The 19,147-nt window shown below is 43.0% G+C and overlaps 1 protein-coding gene across 1 annotated transcript; it reads right to left on the reverse strand.

Moving 5' to 3' along the window:
- Positions 1-412: 412 nt before the first annotated feature.
- Positions 413-18,889, reverse strand: LOC142259276 (uncharacterized). The gene is made up of 4 exons (XM_075331755.1): positions 18,556-18,889; positions 18,375-18,472; positions 18,090-18,177; positions 413-3,269 (listed from the first exon to the last, which is right to left on the reverse strand). Exons 1-4 carry the CDS (start codon positions 18,686-18,688, stop codon positions 1,750-1,752), a joined length of 1,839 nt encoding a protein of 612 aa, XP_075187870.1. The 5' UTR covers positions 18,689-18,889; the 3' UTR covers positions 413-1,749.
- Between the last annotated feature and the right edge of the window lie 258 nt (positions 18,890-19,147).

Raw genomic sequence — 19,147 nt, forward strand, 5'->3', positions numbered from 1 at the left:
ACAAGAGGGGCTGGGAGCACACACATCACAAGAGGGGCTGGGGAACAGACATCACAGGGGAGGGGGCACACACATCACTAGGGAGGGACCTCCAAACACTGGAACTGACACGATCGCGTGTATCGTGAATAGTGCCAGTTCCTGTCCAGGCATAGAGGAGCACAGTGCCTTACACTGCTATAGAGATGAAGGGAAAAAGGGATTAAATAACCTAACACATCGCTAGGTGACTGGACCATGGACTGAATGAAACAAGGGGGCCATTCAGGGACCTGTGAGAACCTTCATATACATGCAAACAATTATAGGCCAGACAAAATAAGCAGGAGCGCGGCACCCGAATCACAAAGATCCCACTTGTGCCTGCCTTAAAAGATGAAAGAAGAAAAATCCAGAAGATTTTTAAGGACTAAGCAAAATTTTATGGAATTTTATTTTCATTTAGGAACATACAGATTAAAAACAACATTAACCTTGGACTAATTATTGGGTTTATCGCGGACTAAAAAATAAATAATAAGCGACAATGCAAGTATATATAGCGCTTGTCATATCCTCCCTTTTTTTTTTACTGGTACACCCTTGGTCGCCTCCCCCTGGTTACCGCAGGCTCCGGCGGCAAGCCCGTGGTAATCCTCACACATCTCTACTGATCTGATCCACCCGCACCTGTTAACCCTTTAGATTGCGATGACAGCAAGATTTAAATGGCCACAATGGGGATCATGCTGTGACGTGATCACAGGGCACCTTGGTATTGACATGGTAGCGCATGGTCAGCTGATAACCCTGACGCTACCATAACTCCCATCCTGTGAGAGCCCACAGAGCACCGGTACTCACAGGAATGCTGCATTTCTGCTGATCATAGCGATGTTGCTCTGATCAGCAGAAATTAACAAGTGCTCGCAGTGTGCAGTGATAAATCCCCTAGGGAGACCATTAAAAGGAAAAAAAAGTTTTAAAAAAATATGAAAAAAATAAAAAAAAATCTAAAAAGTTCAAATCATCTCCCATTAGCCACATTGAAAATAAAACAATTAAAAACAATAAAAAAAAATACACATTTGGTATTGCCGCCTTCAGAAATGCCCTATCAAAATATAAAATCAATTAATCTGATTGGTACACGGCGTGGCGAGAAAAAAATTCCAAAAGCCAAAATTAAGTTTTTTGGTCACTACAATATTGTTTAAAAATGCAATAACAGGCGATCAAAACTTAGCAACTGCAGAAAAATAGTAAAATTAAAAACGTCAGCTTAAGATACAAAAAGTAAACCATCACTGAGCCCCAGATCCCGAGAAATGAGAACGCTATGGGTCTCAGAAAATGTCGCCTTTTTAGCATCACTCTTCACTCCCTACCTCCCCCAAACTATATAATCTATGGTTTTGATTTTTACTTTATTCTTCCCTATTAAACTTTTGAAAATCGTAATAAAAATTACTGTACAAAACAAAAAATGCTACAGTATTTTGTAAGTTTTTTGGCTCTTACATTTTTTGTGGGGGAAAAAAAAGTTACTTAAATTCTTAATTTTTGATAAAAAGAATAAACATTTAATGAAATAAAATATTTCCCACTTACTGGGTATGAAAATGGCTTCTCGCCTATGTGAGCTCTTTAATATTTAACATGAGATGTTTTGAAAGAAAATAATTTCTCACATTCTCAACAAAGATATGGCTTCTTCCTTTCTTTTTTTTTATGTTTAATCAAATGTGATTTACACACAAAACTTTTACCTCAATTTGAACATGAAAATTTCTTTTCCCCTGTGTGAATTCTTTGATGTGTATCAAGATTTGATTTAGTTGTAAAACATTTCCCACATTCTGGACATGAAAAAGGCTTTTCCCTTGTGTGAAATCTCTGATGTTTAATAAGATATGATTTATCTGCAAAACATTTCCCACATTCTAAACATGAAAATGGCTTTTCCCCTGTGTGAGTTCTCTGATGTATAACAAGATTTGATTTAATTGTAAAACATTTCCCACATTCTGGACATGAAAAAGGCTTTTCCCCTGTGTGAATTCTCTGATGTGTAACAAGAGTTGATTTAGTTGTAAAACATTTCCTGCATTCTGGACATGAAAATGGCTTATGTCCTGTGTGAGTTGTCTGATGTGTAATGAGAGTTGATTTTTTTCCAAAACATTTCCCACATTGTGAACATGAATATGGCTTCACATCTGTGTGAATTCTCTGGTGGAGACGAAGACCTCCTATCCGAATAAAATCTTTCCCACACTCTGAACATGAATATGGCTTCTCCCCTGTGTGATTTCTCTGATGTGTAACAAGATGTGATTTAGTTGTAAAACATTTCCCACATTTTAAACATGAAAATGGCTTTTCCCCTGTGTGAGTTCTCTGATGTCTAACAAGATGTGATTTAGTTAAAAAACATTTCCCACATTCTGGACATGAAAATGGCTTATCTCCTGTGTGAGTTCTCTGATGTTTAACAAGAGTTGATTTTTCTCCAAAACATTTCCCACATTCTGAACATGAATATGGCTTCACATCTGTGTGAATTCTCTGGTGGAAACGAAGACCTGATAGCCGAGTAAAATCTTTCCCACAATCTGAACATGAATATGGCTTTTCCCCTGTGTGAGATCTCTGATGTGTAACAAGAGTTGATTTAGTTGTAAAACATTTCCCGCATTCTGGACATGAAAATGGCTTATGTCCCGTATGAGTTATCTGATGTGTAATGAGATTTGATTTTTTTGCAAAACATTTCCCACATTCTGGACATGAAAATGGCTTAGCTCCTGTGTGAGTTCTCTGATGTGTAACAAGAGTTGATTTAGTTGTAAAACATTTCCCACATTCTGGACATGAAAATGGCTTATGTCCTGTGTGAGTTATCTGATGTGTAATGAGTTTAGATTTTTTTCCAAAACATTTCCCACATTCTGGACATGGATATGGCTTCTCCCCTGTGTGAGTTCTCTTCTGTACAACAAGGTTTGATTGACAATTAAAACACTTCCCACACTCTGAACATGAAAAGGTCTTCGTTCCTATGGTAATTCTAACATCTTTTCTGTGACTTTTATTTTCCTTAATAGGCTGTGATGAATCAGAAGATAGGACCTGTTTAATAGGATCAGATGGTAAATCTTTGCTCTGAAGCGTTGAGGATACAGCTGGGATAACGCAATGTTCTTCATATATGTCTTGTGGCACACCAAGATCATATGATTGAATGTCTGAAGAAGTCAGAAGCCCCTCTGATCTCCTAATACAGTCACCTGTCAAGAATAACACTGTTAATACTTTTTCAATAATGTATAGTTTATTTTTTAACTATATCCAAAGTGCATTAACATTGCAAGTCATGTTGCAAAATTTCATTATTCACTAAGGTAATGGTGACAAAACAGTTCACATTCTAATTGAAGACCACTTAGCAAGGACCACTAGAGAATGATATCAGGCCACCAGGATCGGCTCAAGCAGTTTCCCAATTCAGTGTTGAAGTCAGCATCTTCCTAGGTTCATGTCTCAGAGCGTTGGTCACAACTATTTTGTAGTAAGACTGTCAGTGGAGAATCATAAATGAGCCTGTCAGTCAGTACTATTAGAGGGGTCAGTCCGGCACAATCCCTGACAGCCACATGCATTTTACTGTAGAATGGAGGAGCAATACGATTATGTATGAAGAAGCTCTGACTTTGCTGAAAGTGTAAAACTGAAAAAGTAAATTTGTAAAGTGGTTTTATCATGTTGTTAAAATAGTGGTAGAATGTGATAAATGAATATACACAGCTATACACCTCATTCCCTGACCTCACCCCCACTGTACTAAAGAACACCAGTGGCTGTCCATCCGCAGTCTACAACATCATGTCTGCTCTCTGTCTGAAACTTAACCTCTCCAAAACTGAGCTTCTACTCCCTTCATCTACTAACCTCCCTAAACCTGACATCTCCCTCTCTGTGTGCAGCATCATGATAACGCTTAGGCCGTATGCTTGTTGTCTGGGTGTTATGTTTGACACCGATGTTCCCTTCACCTCCTATACACAATCTCTCGGTGACTTGTCGCTTGTGTCATGAACTTTCCTCTGTTGCAGATTTTTGTGACAGGTTCTGAGTCTCACTTTTTCTTGTGGGACTAAGTTTATTAAATGGATTCCCTTTCCTTTGGGGAGGAGAGGGTTAATGTCAGTTTACCTTCCAGCAGCTCCTGACTCCTGGCCAGGTGTTTCCAGTTGGGACCAAGCCCAGGCCCTATAAATACCCTCAACTTCCACCAAAGGGTGCAGGTTATTTTCATAATTTGGAACCTTGGCCAGGAGGTGGAAGGAGTTGGTATTTTCCTTCCTCTCTCTGAGACTTGTGTTGTGGGCTGCAGCATTGGTGCTTGCTGCAGCAGTTCTAGGTGTGCTGGTTAAATGGTATGGATGTTCCCCAATAGTGTGTTTCATTCCCCCCCTTTTCTGTATATTTCCCTCATGTCTCATGTCCCTTTGTCTGTGGTTCCCATGTGTACGAGTAGTTGTTACCCCTGTTTATCATTTTTGTTAGTGGGGTGTTTACTTTGGTTCTTGTCCCTTTCCCCCGGGTGGTGGGTTGTGTAGGGGGGTCTTAACATCAGAGACAAGGACAGGAGATATGTCCTAGCTTGGAGGCCTGGACCTCCCTACCAACAAGGGTACCTCTAGATGTTAAGGCTGAGCCCCTACGCTCACTCTAGGGCCAGTATAGGCTTCCCTGTGTTCCCCTATCAACCCGTGACAGCTTGCACCTGAAAAACATCTCTAGAATCCGCCGCTTTCTCACTATGGAAACAACTAAAAAACCCTCACTGTGGTCCTGACCCACTCCCGCCTTGATTACTGTAATTCTCTATTAATTGGCCTCCCCCTCACTAGACTTTCCCTTCTCCAATGAATCGTTAATGCTGCAGCAAGGGTAATCATTACTACTAGCTAATCACTGCTCAGACTCTTTTGCTCTGTGCCAGTCATTGCTGTAACGTTTGTGGCCAATATAGAGGCAGCAAATGGGAGTAGTGAACACACTGGATCACAGGGGGGACCTGGGATTACCACTTAGAGGGAGGGGCTTAACTACTTATGATTGTTTGTATATTAACCTTTGATTTGTAAATATGAATGTGACGCCCTGGCAAAACCAGGTAGTCACAAATAGGCCCCCGCATAACACCTTCCCTCATTAGGCAACACACAGCCGACCTGAAACCCTAGTAACCCGCCCATAGGGAAAGATAGACACACCAGTGGGCGTGACCAGGCGGTTAGGACATGCCCACCTAGGGGTTTAGACAGCCCAGGGCGGAGGTGTAGCTCCAGCAGAGAAGTTCAAGTTGAACGGTTCCAGGGTAGGATCCCTGGTGCCTCTGGCTAGGTGGCAGACGGTGGTCTCCGTCAGCAGGAGACTGGATGACGGCTCAGTGGAACCGAGGTGGACTGGGACAGGGTTGTAGCCCTCCGGTACCAACACAGGGAACCGACCCGGAAACCGGAGCACAAGGGGGGTACTCGGACCCTGAAGCCAGGACCAGAAGCAAGTGGACCTGGTTAATTAACCGATTGAAGCCAGGACTAGAGGTTCTGTCCCACCCAAAGTCCCTCATAGAAGACAACAGCCCACCGATAGGGATAAGAGGTCACCACCAGGGCCCATAGATCCCACGGGCCAGCGTCTGCGGGCACGGCTCCTCAGGCCACATCCAGCCAGGAGCGGACTCCTACGTTTCACACTATGAAGTCATTCTTACACAAAACAGTGCAGAGGAAAAAGGATAGAGACCACCAGCCGGGTGGGGGACCTGAATGCAACCGGCCGTGGCACCGGCCACCATCACCTTGGTTTACCAGAGACTTGTGTGAATTATTCATTGTGAGTAAACACGCATTCCCCTGGCGTCGCTACACCCTGCACTGCAGCCACTGGGCCCCGGGGGCACCATCCCTGCCCACGAAGGGGTTAGCAACTTGCTGCCGCTAAACCTCCCTCGGGTGCCCCATCACAGCAGCGGTGGTGTCTCAATTCACCACACCGTGGGTGGCGTCACGAACTTAATACGGCCTAGCCCGTACATTAACGTCCCCCCATTTATTCGGCATGTCCGCGAGACCCCCGGGTCTGGAGAGCCTCGAGCCACCACCACTGAAGGCCCGGACCCGAGCAGCGCCGACTGTTGGCACGGGGGCGGCACATGAATATGTTGGTGTTATAGAAATAAAGATTATTATTATAATATAAGCATTACTCTCCTGTTAAATCCATTGCCATTTCAGGGCAACTACTTTAGTGCTCTTCTTCGATCTTTGCCTGACAATCAGGTGCAGAGATCTGTACAAGAGATCTAGGCAACCATCTTATATGACCAAATAGTAGAACACTGTGATACCAATGTGATATGACTGAAAGAATGAGTGTTGTTTAGATAGGAGTCATAGGCAAAAGATAGTGATCCCAGATATTATTTGACCCATCCATAATTCATAAATAGCTGGACCAATAGCTTTGTAACAATAACATAAGCCAATAGAAGGATTAAACCTAAAACATAACTTTTAATATTCAATGTATAAAATTGAACAATCGTTCAAGTCATAAGTTAAAACCAGGATTCACAATCGTACCTGTAATGGGACGATTAACCAGATCCCAAATATCCACAATTAGGATCAAGGATAAACGAACTGCCGCAGCTGACTTCAATCTTACATAATTAAGTGTCAAGAACCAAATACACTTACTTCAGCTGTAAAAATACATAAGAGGTTTCGCCAAAGATCCTAAATAGAGAACCTATCTAAACATGTATAATAGGCAGATTAGTTATATTGAGAAACAAAGCTGAGTTTCTCTCTCACAATAAGGAATGGTCTTACCAAATCCCAAGATGTTAGGCAGGCATTAGTAGCAAGTTACCGGCTCCAAAAACAGGGGGGCTGTCTCCCAGCACTTCAAATCCCATTTGGCCAGATAACCTCAGTCAGGCAATTTCAGTGGTTCCCACTCCCAACGTTTCACAATGGATCATCAGGGGAGTCCAAGTGGGATATCAGCTGTGGGCGTCATTAAGTCTTGCTTTAACATGACCCTCCACAGATGCCCGGTTCACTATAATAGCAATAAATACATGTCAAAAAATGCCCTGGGAACTGCCATATAGGCTCCGTTTATCATGTCCCATGGTTAACTCACCGCATCCAGGTGTATGTCCAACCTAGTTCAAGATTGCCGCGCTTTGCATTTGGAGTACGCTCCAAATATAGCACCGCGCATGCGCGGATTGGTTGAAATGATGACGCGCACCTCCCATCATGCCTCCGAACCGGAAGTGCGCGTCATTCAAGGCGGCGTCGCTTGGAAAGCGTCATCCTCCTCACCCGATAACGTCATATCCGGGTGGGTGGAACGCAAACAGCCCCATTGAAAGGTGGATGTGTTGGCGCTGCCTAGCAACCTCGGTTCACAGGACCGAGGCTGTGTTTCTGATTGTGCGGCACTGGGCACAAGTCCCCAAGAATGCCGATGTATATTAGCAATATCACAGGTCAGGTTTATGCTCATATTAAGTTAAAATAGAACGCACTAGGCCGGGACGGCCAAAGCAATGTGAAGCAGAGAAAAATACATAGAGATTACAAGAAAACAAAGGGCTTCTTCGGCCAATGCCCTAAACCGGAGCATTACCAGGAAAACACAGTTAGGTCAATCAGTAAACCGTGGGACCCCCAGAGAGAGGGCTAAGGCTAAGCGGCGGCAATCAGGGGGTTTTTGGGGGATATTCAAATATATATCGTTTGTTTGTTGTTAGTATGTGATACAAATTGGGGCAGGATCAGCTATACATATTTTTTCATCTGGGGTGGGGGGGGGGGGGTGAGACTAAGGTGCACACTGATCACTGACCCTAGGTATAGATGCACCCTACCTAACATGTGGGGGTCGGCACCCTATTAAAACCCACGCCCCATTGGTGCCCCCACTCGGGCGTCGGCTCTCCCTTCTACATGAAGCCCCTATTTCTAAGGTGCTCCTAGAAAAGGGGAGAAGGAGAGTGATTCGTTTAAACCAGCTGGTACCATGGTACCCAGAGTATAAATCCAGAAGCATTCCTTCTGGAGAATGATCCTGTCCCAATCACCACCACGTAGGGGGGGGTGGATCAAATCGATGCCCATCACTCTAAAGCTTCCCAAATCACCATTATGTGAAGCATTAAAGTGTCTAGCCACTGGTGTGTCGTTTTTATTCAGAATGTCGTTTTTGTGTTCCCCCACTCTACGCCTCAGCTCCCTGATGGTCTTTCCTATATACAACTTGCCGCATCCACAGCTCACCTTGTACACTACCCCCTTTGATTTGCAAGTTATGAGTGACCTCAGGGAGTATGATTTACTACCTGTTAAGTTTTTGAAGTCCTTTCCTTCTTCCATATACTTGCAATTGATGCAATCATAACATTTGAAACAGCCCTTTACTTCACTTCTTTTGGCTGTTTTCTCCTGGAAATGGCTGTGGACCAATCTGTCACTCAAAGATCTCGCCTTTCTATAAGTGACAGATGGGTAGTCCAAGAGGTATTTATTGATTGCTGGGTCCATACGTAATATGGGCCAGTGTTTCAGTAGTATTTTCCTTAGATCCACTGAGCCGTTATTAAACGTTGTAATGAACCTTAAGGTGTCCATGGTGGTGACATCCTGGTTGTTGGAGTGTAGTAAAGAGCTCCGATCCAAGCCGCATGTGGAATTGTAGGCCGTCTTAATAACCTGCTCAGGATAGCCCCTCTCTCTTAGGCGTCCCACCAGGTCATCCGACTGTGCCTTAAAGGCCGCATTATCCGAACAGTTTCTCCGCATTCTTATAAACTGTCCCTTAGGGATCCCCCTTTTAAGGGCAACAGGGTGAGCACTCTCCCACTTGAGAAGGGAGTTTGATGAGGTGGCCTTTCTATAGGTTGTTGTATCAAGACGACCCTCTGGTCCTCTCTCGACTAAAACGTCGAGAAACGCCAGCCTGTCTCCACCCACTTCACAGGTGAAGCGTAGGCCAATGTTGTTATTGTTCAATTTGGCCATGAAGGTATAGAACTCCGCCTCCGAGCCTTTCCAGACAAGGAAGACGTCGTCAATGTATCTAGTCCATAAGACGACGTCTTCCGTGTCCATCAGGCCACCAAAAACCACCTTCTCCTCCCACCAGCCCAGGAGGAGGTTAGCATACGATGGGGCACAACACGTCCCCATCGCAGTCCCCCTGAGCTGATGGAAGACCCTCCCATCGAAGGTGAAGATGTTTCGGGTTAAACAAAAGGTAAGGGCTTTAATGACAAAGTCATTATGCTGCCTGTATTGGTTCCCTCTAGTACTCAAAAAGTACCTCACAGCCTCCACTCCCGCCTCGTGGGGGATAGATGAGTATAAAGCTTCCACATCTATACTACATAAGAGCATGCCTTCCTCTAAATAGACATCGTCAATTCTACGTAGGAAGTCAGTTGTGTCTCTCAGATATGAATTAAGAGACACCACAAACGGTCTTAGGATCCTGTCAACATAGATGCTTAATTTTTCTGTTAAACTACCAATACCCGACACAATAGGACGACCCTTCAACGGGTTACATCCTTTGTGTATTTTTGGCAAGATGTAAAATGTTGCCATTACTGGAAAGGAAGGTAATAGGTAGTCAAACTCATTTTTGCTGATAAGATTCAAGCCAAGAGCTTCATCCAACATATTCCTTAGTTCATTTTTATATGTTGGAATTGGACTTGAATCAAGTCTGGTATAACACGCCTCGTCTCTGAGGATCTCCAGACAGATGTTCTTGTAGTCTTGGGAGTCCAGTATCACCACGTTGCCCCCCTTGTCAGAGGGCTTAATGGTGATACTGGAGTCCCTTTCTAACATTTGTAAACTCTGCATCTCCGTTTTTGACAGGTTATATGGACCCCTATATGTTCCAATGCTCTTTTTTATATCCTCTGTCACCAAATTGACGAAGACATCTATTGCATCTGTCTCTGCATAGGTAGGCGGTGTTTTCATGCTTCTGTTTTTTAGGTCTGTGAATGGCCCTTCACCTAGGTCGTTGGGGTTAGTATCACTCAGGTGGAAGAGTAATCTTACGTCTTCCAGGAGTTCTCCTGGAATTCCCAATTCGGCTGATGATTTCTCATTTTGTCTATCAAAAAATTTTTTCCACTTAAGACGTCTAGCAAATAAGTTGAGATCCTTAATTGCTGTAAACTCATTGAAATCAGTAGTGGGGACAAAGGACAAGCCTTTGTTAAGAACCAATAGCTCAGTGTTACTAAGGGGTCTGGCAGACAAATTGATCACCTGGGGAGCTCCCCCCATTGTTATATGGGGTTTGGCAGCCCCTTGCTCCTCAGGTGATACTGATTGTCTAAAAAACCCCCCCGGCCCTGATTGTAGTTAGCTCCCCTGTAGTTTCCTCGTCCTCTTCCCCTCTGTTTCTTATATTGTTGTGGAGGCTTGTACCTAATATCAGTGTCAGACAGCTCAGCGTCTGTAGATGAAAAATCGGTCTCACTTTGCCTTGTAGTTCGATTATTAGAGGGGACATACACTCTGTTATCTTTGAAATCTTGGAGGTCCCTGATGTAGAATTTGTGTTTTCTCTCTTTCAATCTGTATTGGAATTTCTCAATGACTCCTTGTAATACAAGTTCTTTATTTGCAAACTCTCCTTCACTGGAGAATTTGCGTGTTATATCAATATGCTCTTTTAAAGAGTCTTCAAGAGTCAACAAGTTCTTCCTCTCCTCATCCAAAAGGAGCTTCATAAGCCGGAGGGAGCTGTCAGTGGCTTCCTTTTCCCATCTGCTTATGAACTCTGGATTTTTTTGACGATAACCTGGTTGGAGGGTTATCCTCAGGTGTCTGGGGACTATTCTATCTTTAAGGTAGCTTTCTAACGATTGGACCTCCCACCAGGATATTATCCGCTCCTTATATACCCTGGTGAGGTCCTTGAAAGCACCACTCAGGGTTGGTGTATACCTCTTCAATACCAGATTTTTCTCAGAGAACACATCCTTGGCCTCGGAGGCCCATTGCCTAGTATCAATATCCGTCGATAAAAAACCTGCCATATGACAGCCCAAATTATTGGAGGATTTTAGCAATATACAGGACTAGATCCACAGTGGAAGTATCATAAATAGCTGGACCAATAGCTTTGTAACAATAACATAAGCCAATAGAAGGATTAAACCTAAAACATAACTTTTAATATTCAATGTATAAAATTGAACAATCGTTCAAGTCATAAGTTAAAACCAGGATTCACAATCGTACCTGTAATGGGACGATTAACCAGATCCCAAATATCCACAATTAGGATCAAGGATAAACGAACTGCCGCAGCTGACTTCAATCTTACATAATTAAGTGTCAAGAACCAAATACACTTACTTCAGCTGTAAAAATACATAAGAGGTTTCGCCAAAGATCCTAAATAGAGAACCTATCTAAACATGTATAATAGGCAGATTAGTTATATTGAGAAACAAAGCTGAGTTTCTCTCTCACAATAAGGAATGGTCTTACCAAATCCCAAGATGTTAGGCAGGCATTAGTAGCAAGTTACCGGCTCCAAAAACAGGGGGGCTGTCTCCCAGCACTTCAAATCCCATTTGGCCAGATAACCTCAGTCAGGCAATTTCAGTGGTTCCCACTCCCAACGTTTCACAATGGATCATCAGGGGAGTCCAAGTGGGATATCAGCTGTGGGCGTCATTAAGTCTTGCTTTAACATGACCCTCCACAGATGCCCGGTTCACTATAATAGCAATAAATACATGTCAAAAAATGCCCTGGGAACTGCCATATAGGCTCCGTTTATCATGTCCCATGGTTAACTCACCGCATCCAGGTGTATGTCCAACCTAGTTCAAGATTGCCGCGCTTTGCATTTGGAGTACGCTCCAAATATAGCACCGCGCATGCGCGGATTGGTTGAAATGATGACGCGCACCTCCCATCATGCCTCCGAACCGGAAGTGCGCGTCATTCAAGGCGGCGTCGCTTGGAAAGCGTCATCCTCCTCACCCGATAACGTCATATCCGGGTGGGTGGAACGCAAACAGCCCCATTGAAAGGTGGATGTGTTGGCGCTGCCTAGCAACCTCGGTTCACAGGACCGAGGCTGTGTTTCTGATTGTGCGGCACTGGGCACAAGTCCCCAAGAATGCCGATGTATATTAGCAATATCACAGGTCAGGTTTATGCTCATATTAAGTTAAAATAGAACGCACTAGGCCGGGACGGCCAAAGCAATGTGAAGCAGAGAAAAATACATAGAGATTACAAGAAAACAAAGGGCTTCTTCGGCCAATGCCCTAAACCGGAGCATTACCAGGAAAACACAGTTAGGTCTATTTTAACTTAATATGAGCATAAACCTGACCTGTGATATTGCTAATATACATCGGCATTCTTGGGGACTTGTGCCCAGTGCCGCACAATCAGAAACACAGCCTCGGTCCTGTGAACCGAGGTTGCTAGGCAGCGCCAACACATCCACCTTTCAATGGGGCTGTTTGCGTTCCACCCACCCGGATATGACGTTATCGGGTGAGGAGGATGACGCTTTCCAAGCGACGCCGCCTTGAATGACGCGCACTTCCGGTTCGGAGGCATGATGGGAGGTGCGCGTCATCATTTCAACCAATCCGCGCATGCGCGGTGCTATATTTGGAGCGTACTCCAAATGCAAAGCGCGGCAATCTTGAACTAGGTTGGACATACACCTGGATGCGGTGAGTTAACCATGGGACATGATAAACGGAGCCTATATGGCAGTTCCCAGGGCATTTTTTGACATGTATTTATTGCTATTATAGTGAACCGGGCATCTGTGGAGGGTCATGTTAAAGCAAGACTTAATGACGCCCACAGCTGATATCCCACTTGGACTCCCCTGATGATCCATTGTGAAACGTTGGGAGTGGGAACCACTGAAATTGCCTGACTGAGGTTATCTGGCCAAATGGGATTTGAAGTGCTGGGAGACAGCCCCCCTGTTTTTGGAGCCGGTAACTTGCTACTAATGCCTGCCTAACATCTTGGGATTTGGTAAGACCATTCCTTATTGTGAGAGAGAAACTCAGCTTTGTTTCTCAATATAACTAATCTGCCTATTATACATGTTTAGATAGGTTCTCTATTTAGGATCTTTGGCGAAACCTCTTATGTATTTTTACAGCTGAAGTAAGTGTATTTGGTTCTTGACACTTAATTATGTAAGATTGAAGTCAGCTGCGGCAGTTCGTTTATCCTTGATCCTAATTGTGGATATTTGGGATCTGGTTAATCGTCCCATTACAGGTACGATTGTGAATCCTGGTTTTAACTTATGACTTGAACGATTGTTCAATTTTATACATTGAATATTAAAAGTTATGTTTTAGGTTTAATCCTTCTATTGGCTTATGTTATTGTTACAAAGCTATTGGTCCAGCTATTTATGATACTTCCACTGTGGATCTAGTCCTGTATATTGCTAAAATCCTCCATCCATAATTCAGTATCAGAGAGATGTCCTCTGGCTGACCCTTCACTATGACCAAGCATATGTGTCAAACAGATCTTAAGCAAAACCACAATTATCAGGAACTAACGTTTACAGTTCCAGAGTCAGGAAACTTGTGGTTAGTGGATAACAGGTGTAAGGAAGTTAGCATGTAAAATTTACGGCTCATTGCAATATCTCCAGGAAAACTGTGGTCGGCCAGTGGTCAACTGGCAGAATGTACAGAAAATGTGCAGGAAGCTGCTGGTGCCCACATCAGCTTGTGGTCAAGTTACATGAACATGACTCAGCAATCACATGTTGGTCACCAATTAACTACTCAGAAAATACAAGGTACAAAGTTTCTTATAAAAGGACCGGACTCTATTAATGAGATTAGGGAACCCTTCCAGGAAGCTGAAGTGTATGTACCGCTCCTGTGATGGAAAAGGCCGGGTTGTTCCTTCTCACACTAATCGAGTCCCTCTGATGAGAAAGGATTGCTACAACATAACAGTAATGTTGATGCATATTTCTGTTATTGTTTAAGATTCTATGACTATAAAGTAGTTCTAATTCCTATGTACCATTGATTATGCATGTGCTATTAAAATAAATAGTATCTTGCTATAAAGAATCTTAATATTCGTGCCTGATTAGGATATCAGTGAGCGCTTCGTAAGTACGGGCTTTCAGCCCCCGTTTTAGGAGAATTTAGCAAGACATAAATTGGCATAGTCGGCAGGATTACTTCCATAAGAAGTAATTAATGAATTTTTGTAATTTAGAAATTAAAACACATATATTTGCATAGTGTCAAAATGTTCGGAAAACTTAAGGATAATGTTAAGGTTGTTGTGGAGATCCTCGGCTGGACTGAGGCTCCCTACAATCTTATAGCACATGAATTGGTCAATTGTGGATTGGCAGAACAATTGCAGGATAAGCTCAAGGGTAGTGAGTCTACTGATGTTGTGAATGTACTCAGTAGTGCCCCTGTGAAAGCAGGTGATGTAGTGTCTTGTGGATTGGTAGAACAATTGCAGGATAAGCTCAAGGGTAGTGAGCTTACTGATGTTGTTAATGTACTCAGTAGTGTCCCTGTGAAAGCAGGTGATGTAGTATCTTTAGGACGGCACATCTGGATTTTGGCAAGTGCATATCGCGAGATGCATGAGCGTAATCTAAAGATGCAGAGGAAAGGTTCCCAGATGGAACAAAAGATGATAGAATTAGGTGGCCAGAAAACCGTTCTGGAATTTAATACCCGAATGTTGAAGGAAGAATTCCCGGTGAAGTGGGGGAAAGCATATGAAGATTTAACCGAACAACAACAAACACATGCATTGTTCACAGACGGATCGGCTTGTTATGTGAGTGGAAAAAGGTTGTGGAAAACTGTTGCATATAATCCCAGATTAGAAAAATTTCTGTCAGTAGAAGGGGAAGGTAAAAGTAGCCAATATGCAGAACTCTATGCCATTTTCTTGGTATTATCTTTTGAACAGGGAAAAGAGTGTCATCTTTATATCGATTCTTGGTCAGTAGCAAATGGATTAGCCACATGGATGATGGGATGGAAAAAACACAAATGGTTAATTCATGGAAAAGAGATTTGGGGCAATGAAGTGTGGCAAGACATGGAAGAGATTATTCAATCGACCAAGACCACTGTATTTCATGTCAATGCTCATGTCCCTACTAACTCACTTGAAGGTTTGTTTAATTCAGAAGCAGATAAAGCAGCAGCCATCAGACAAGTCAGTCCAGCAGTTGACAAGGCAAGGTACCGCTGTTTGGGCACACCAGAAAGAGCGACACCTTATTCAGCAGGTTTAGACCTCAGTACATTGGAAACTGTCGTGGTACCCCCAGGGAAGGTAAAACCAATTTCAACAGGATTGGGTTGCCAGATGCCAAAGGATCATTATGGTCAAATAGCCACTAGTTCTAGTTTAGTGTTAAAAGAAGCCATAGTGGTGGGAGGGGTAATAGATGCAGATTATCAGGGAGAAATCAAGGTACTGATGCTAAATTTGGGAAATGAAGCTTTGATATTGATGAAACACCAGAAGGTGGCTCACATGTTGATAATTCCAATAAACTTGTCTGAAATAAGAGAAGGAACTGCCCCAGCAGAATTAACAATACAGGGTACTAAAGGTTTTGGATCCTCTAATATTACAAATGTAGGAGCAAAAATATGGATTCAAAACCTCCAAGGACCACCCTCAGAGGCAGAGGTAATAGCGGTCGGAAAAGATCGTACTCTCCTGATAATGAGACGAGGAGTGGAGAAGTGGGAATATGTTCCCCAAGAAAAATGTTATTTACGAGAATAATAGTGTATCTTTATTTGCAGATGGTGTTGTAAATAAGCGGAATCCATAGTATCGGTTACTGGGAAGAGCTCGATAGTGATGAGATGGAGAAATTCCTGTGTTTGATGTTCGCCTCTTTGGTCGTTGGATGGACAAGTCTACATCAGGAGGAACCTGTGGCGAATACATTTGTGATGCACCATCACATTTTAACTGATGCGCTGAACAGTAGCCAACACACAGATTGCTGGATCTGTACACATTCTCCGGTTACAGCCACTAGTATCCCTTATCTAGCTATCCCGGTATCGATGGAGGAAATCTTAAAGTGGAAAAGTTGTTCTGATGATCTTGCTGATAAAGACACTCGAAATGTTCGTCTATGGAATACTACAGTACCCATTCCCGTAGTGGGATGGATCAATCTTCCATGGTGGCAAGGCAATTTAAGTGGAACAATCACCAATTTACAATATCTGGCTTTTAAGGGAGGAATTTGGGTACCAAGAAATAAGACTGGACTGACTAACCTGGGATTCCTCCCTATGGGGAATATAAAAATAAGTTTTGGGACAGCTATAAATACTGTAGATGCTTTTAAACCCAGCTTAGTGGAAAGGACAATTCATGATATGATATGGCCTTATGCCAATATGTTCATAAATGGGACTAGTGAAACTTGTAGTAACATATCGGGAAGTCTAATGTGTAATTATTCCTCTGAATATCGAGCAAATGCCAAATCACATGATATTCAAGGGAGCTTTTCAGATAATATTGCTTTTAGTTTTAATATACATAGTAGTGAAAGTGATTATATTTGTTATTCAACGTTTATCCAAATAAACCAAGAAACCAAAATTTGTGGCAAAGTTCATGATAGTGTCCTATTAAAAGCGATATTCTTGGTCATGGTATGGTGTTTTCCGAGTGATCTTCCTCTAGTGGAATACTGATGATGGAAAATAATCCCTAGGATCAAGGACCGATTGTGATACCAATGTGATATGACTGAAAGAATGAGTGTTGTTTAGATAGAAATCGTAGGCAAAAGATAGTGATCCTAGATATTATTTGACCCATCCATAATTCAGTATTAGAGAGAGATGTCCTCTGGCTGACCCTATTTCACTATGACCAAGCGTACGTGTCAAATAGATCTTGAGCAAAACCACAATTATCAGGAACTAACGCTTACAGTTCCACAGTCAGGAAACTTGTGGTTAGTGAATAACAGGTGTAAGGAAGCTAGCATGTAAAATTTATGGCTCATTGCTATATCTACAGGAAAACTGTGGTCGGCCAGTGGTCAACTGGCAGAATGTACAGGAAATGTGCAGGAAGCTGCTGGTGCCCACATCAGCTTGTGGTCAAGTTACATGAACATGACTCAGCAATCACATGCTGGTCACCAATTAACCACTCAGAAAATACAAGGTATAAAGTTTCTTATAAAAGGACCGGACTCTATTAATGAGATTAGGGAACCCTTCCAGGAAGCTGAAGTGTACGTACCGCTCCTGTGATGCAAAAGGCCGGGTTGTTCCTTCTCACACTAATCGAGTCCCTCCGATGAGAAAGGATTGCTACAACAGAACAGTAATATTGATGCATATTTCTGTTATTGTGTAAGATTCTATGACTATAAAGTAGTTCGAATTCCTATGTACCATTGATTATTCATGTGCTATTAAAATAAATAGTATCTTGCTATAAAGAATCTTAGTATTCGTGCCTGATTAGGATATCAGTGAGCGCTTCGTAAGTACGGGCTTTAAGCCCCCTTTTAAGGAGAATTTAGCAAGACAAACATGTGCAGGAAAACTGTCAGGGGGGGCTGGAGAGCCGCCTCTGTATCTGGCCTGTATACAGCAACATTTTTCCACACTGATTCTAATAAACCCTTATATTTTAAAGGGGCTGTACGACACCACTCTGCATCTAGAGGTTTTGTACAGGTATCTTATTTTAGAATATACCTGCACATAAGTGCTGTAGTCCACTAATATACAAGAAATCAACGATTCACCAGTAGTAAATAATATGGAATATGTAAGCATTCCACTATAAATTGCACATTCCCCATGTCTAGGATGTACGGGTTACCTCTTACACCTTATTTTTAGGATAAGTTATTTTCATTCTTTTTAGTCCCACATCATAGCAGCCGGGGACTGAGAAGAATCTGTGACTTCTCTGCATTTAGTGGTCACTACTCACCTGGGCGGTTATCTGTAGGAATCTCCTCTTTACTCCGCTCATCACCCCTCACATTCGCTGTAGTATTAATATGGGGCAGATCTTCCCCCTAAAACAAATATTGTAAAAATCACAGACAGATGGAGAAGTCACATCTATGATCAGTTCTAATCCTGCCATCTCCACTGGTCTCATTACACAAGTATAACACATATAATACTGGTGGATGAAACAAGACTGAGCACAAGACCTTCACAGCCGTCTACACATCATAGGGAGATTTCATGGCACCTTCTCTCCATCTACCTGATGATCCTGAGGAACATCGGGGTCTTCTTGTTTACAGTCCTGTGGGAGAAAAGGACGGGGACATCTCTCTGGTGTTGTCCTCTTACTGGATAGAACTGGAGGAGACACATACAGGGACTGAATTCAATCCTTACATACAGATAATTATAGGCTGTGTGTATTTAGTCCTGTCTATTACCTGGTGATGTGAGGGGCTGGGGATCCTCCATCATGACGTCCTTGTACAGATCTTTGTGTCCTTCTAAATACTCCCACTCCTCCATGGAGAAATAGACGGTGACGTCCTGACACCTTATAGGAACCTGACACATACAATGATACCGTCACCCCCGATCCCTTCATAGCGTTACTGTATAATGTCCCAGCATTCCCAGCAGTGTCAACTCTCCAGTCAGCAGCTCAATCATCTTGTAGGTGAGTTCTAGGATCTTCTGGTCATTGATGTCCTCATGTATCGGAGGGTGAGGTGGAGGCCCCGTGATTGGGCTCAGGGGTCTTCCCCATCCCTCAGACACAGGGGCCTGACAGCGCTCACTAGAGGTCTTCTTCACTACTGTGTAATCCTGGTTATGGAGAGACACAGTAATAAATCTCACTCCAGACATTTCCAGAGTCCTCACCTCTCCAGTTCTGTCCATCTGTTATTCCCATAGATAAGAATGATGTAATGTGACGTCATCAGAATCTCTCACCTCTCCAGTAAGCCGGAAGAGGATCTCTAGGGTGAGGTGTAATATCCTCTCCGCCATCTTGTCCCTGTCCATATTCAT

This window comes from Anomaloglossus baeobatrachus (assembly GCF_048569485.1).
Source record: "Anomaloglossus baeobatrachus isolate aAnoBae1 chromosome 5 unlocalized genomic scaffold, aAnoBae1.hap1 SUPER_5_unloc_5, whole genome shotgun sequence".
Taxonomy (NCBI): domain Eukaryota; kingdom Metazoa; phylum Chordata; class Amphibia; order Anura; family Aromobatidae; genus Anomaloglossus; species Anomaloglossus baeobatrachus.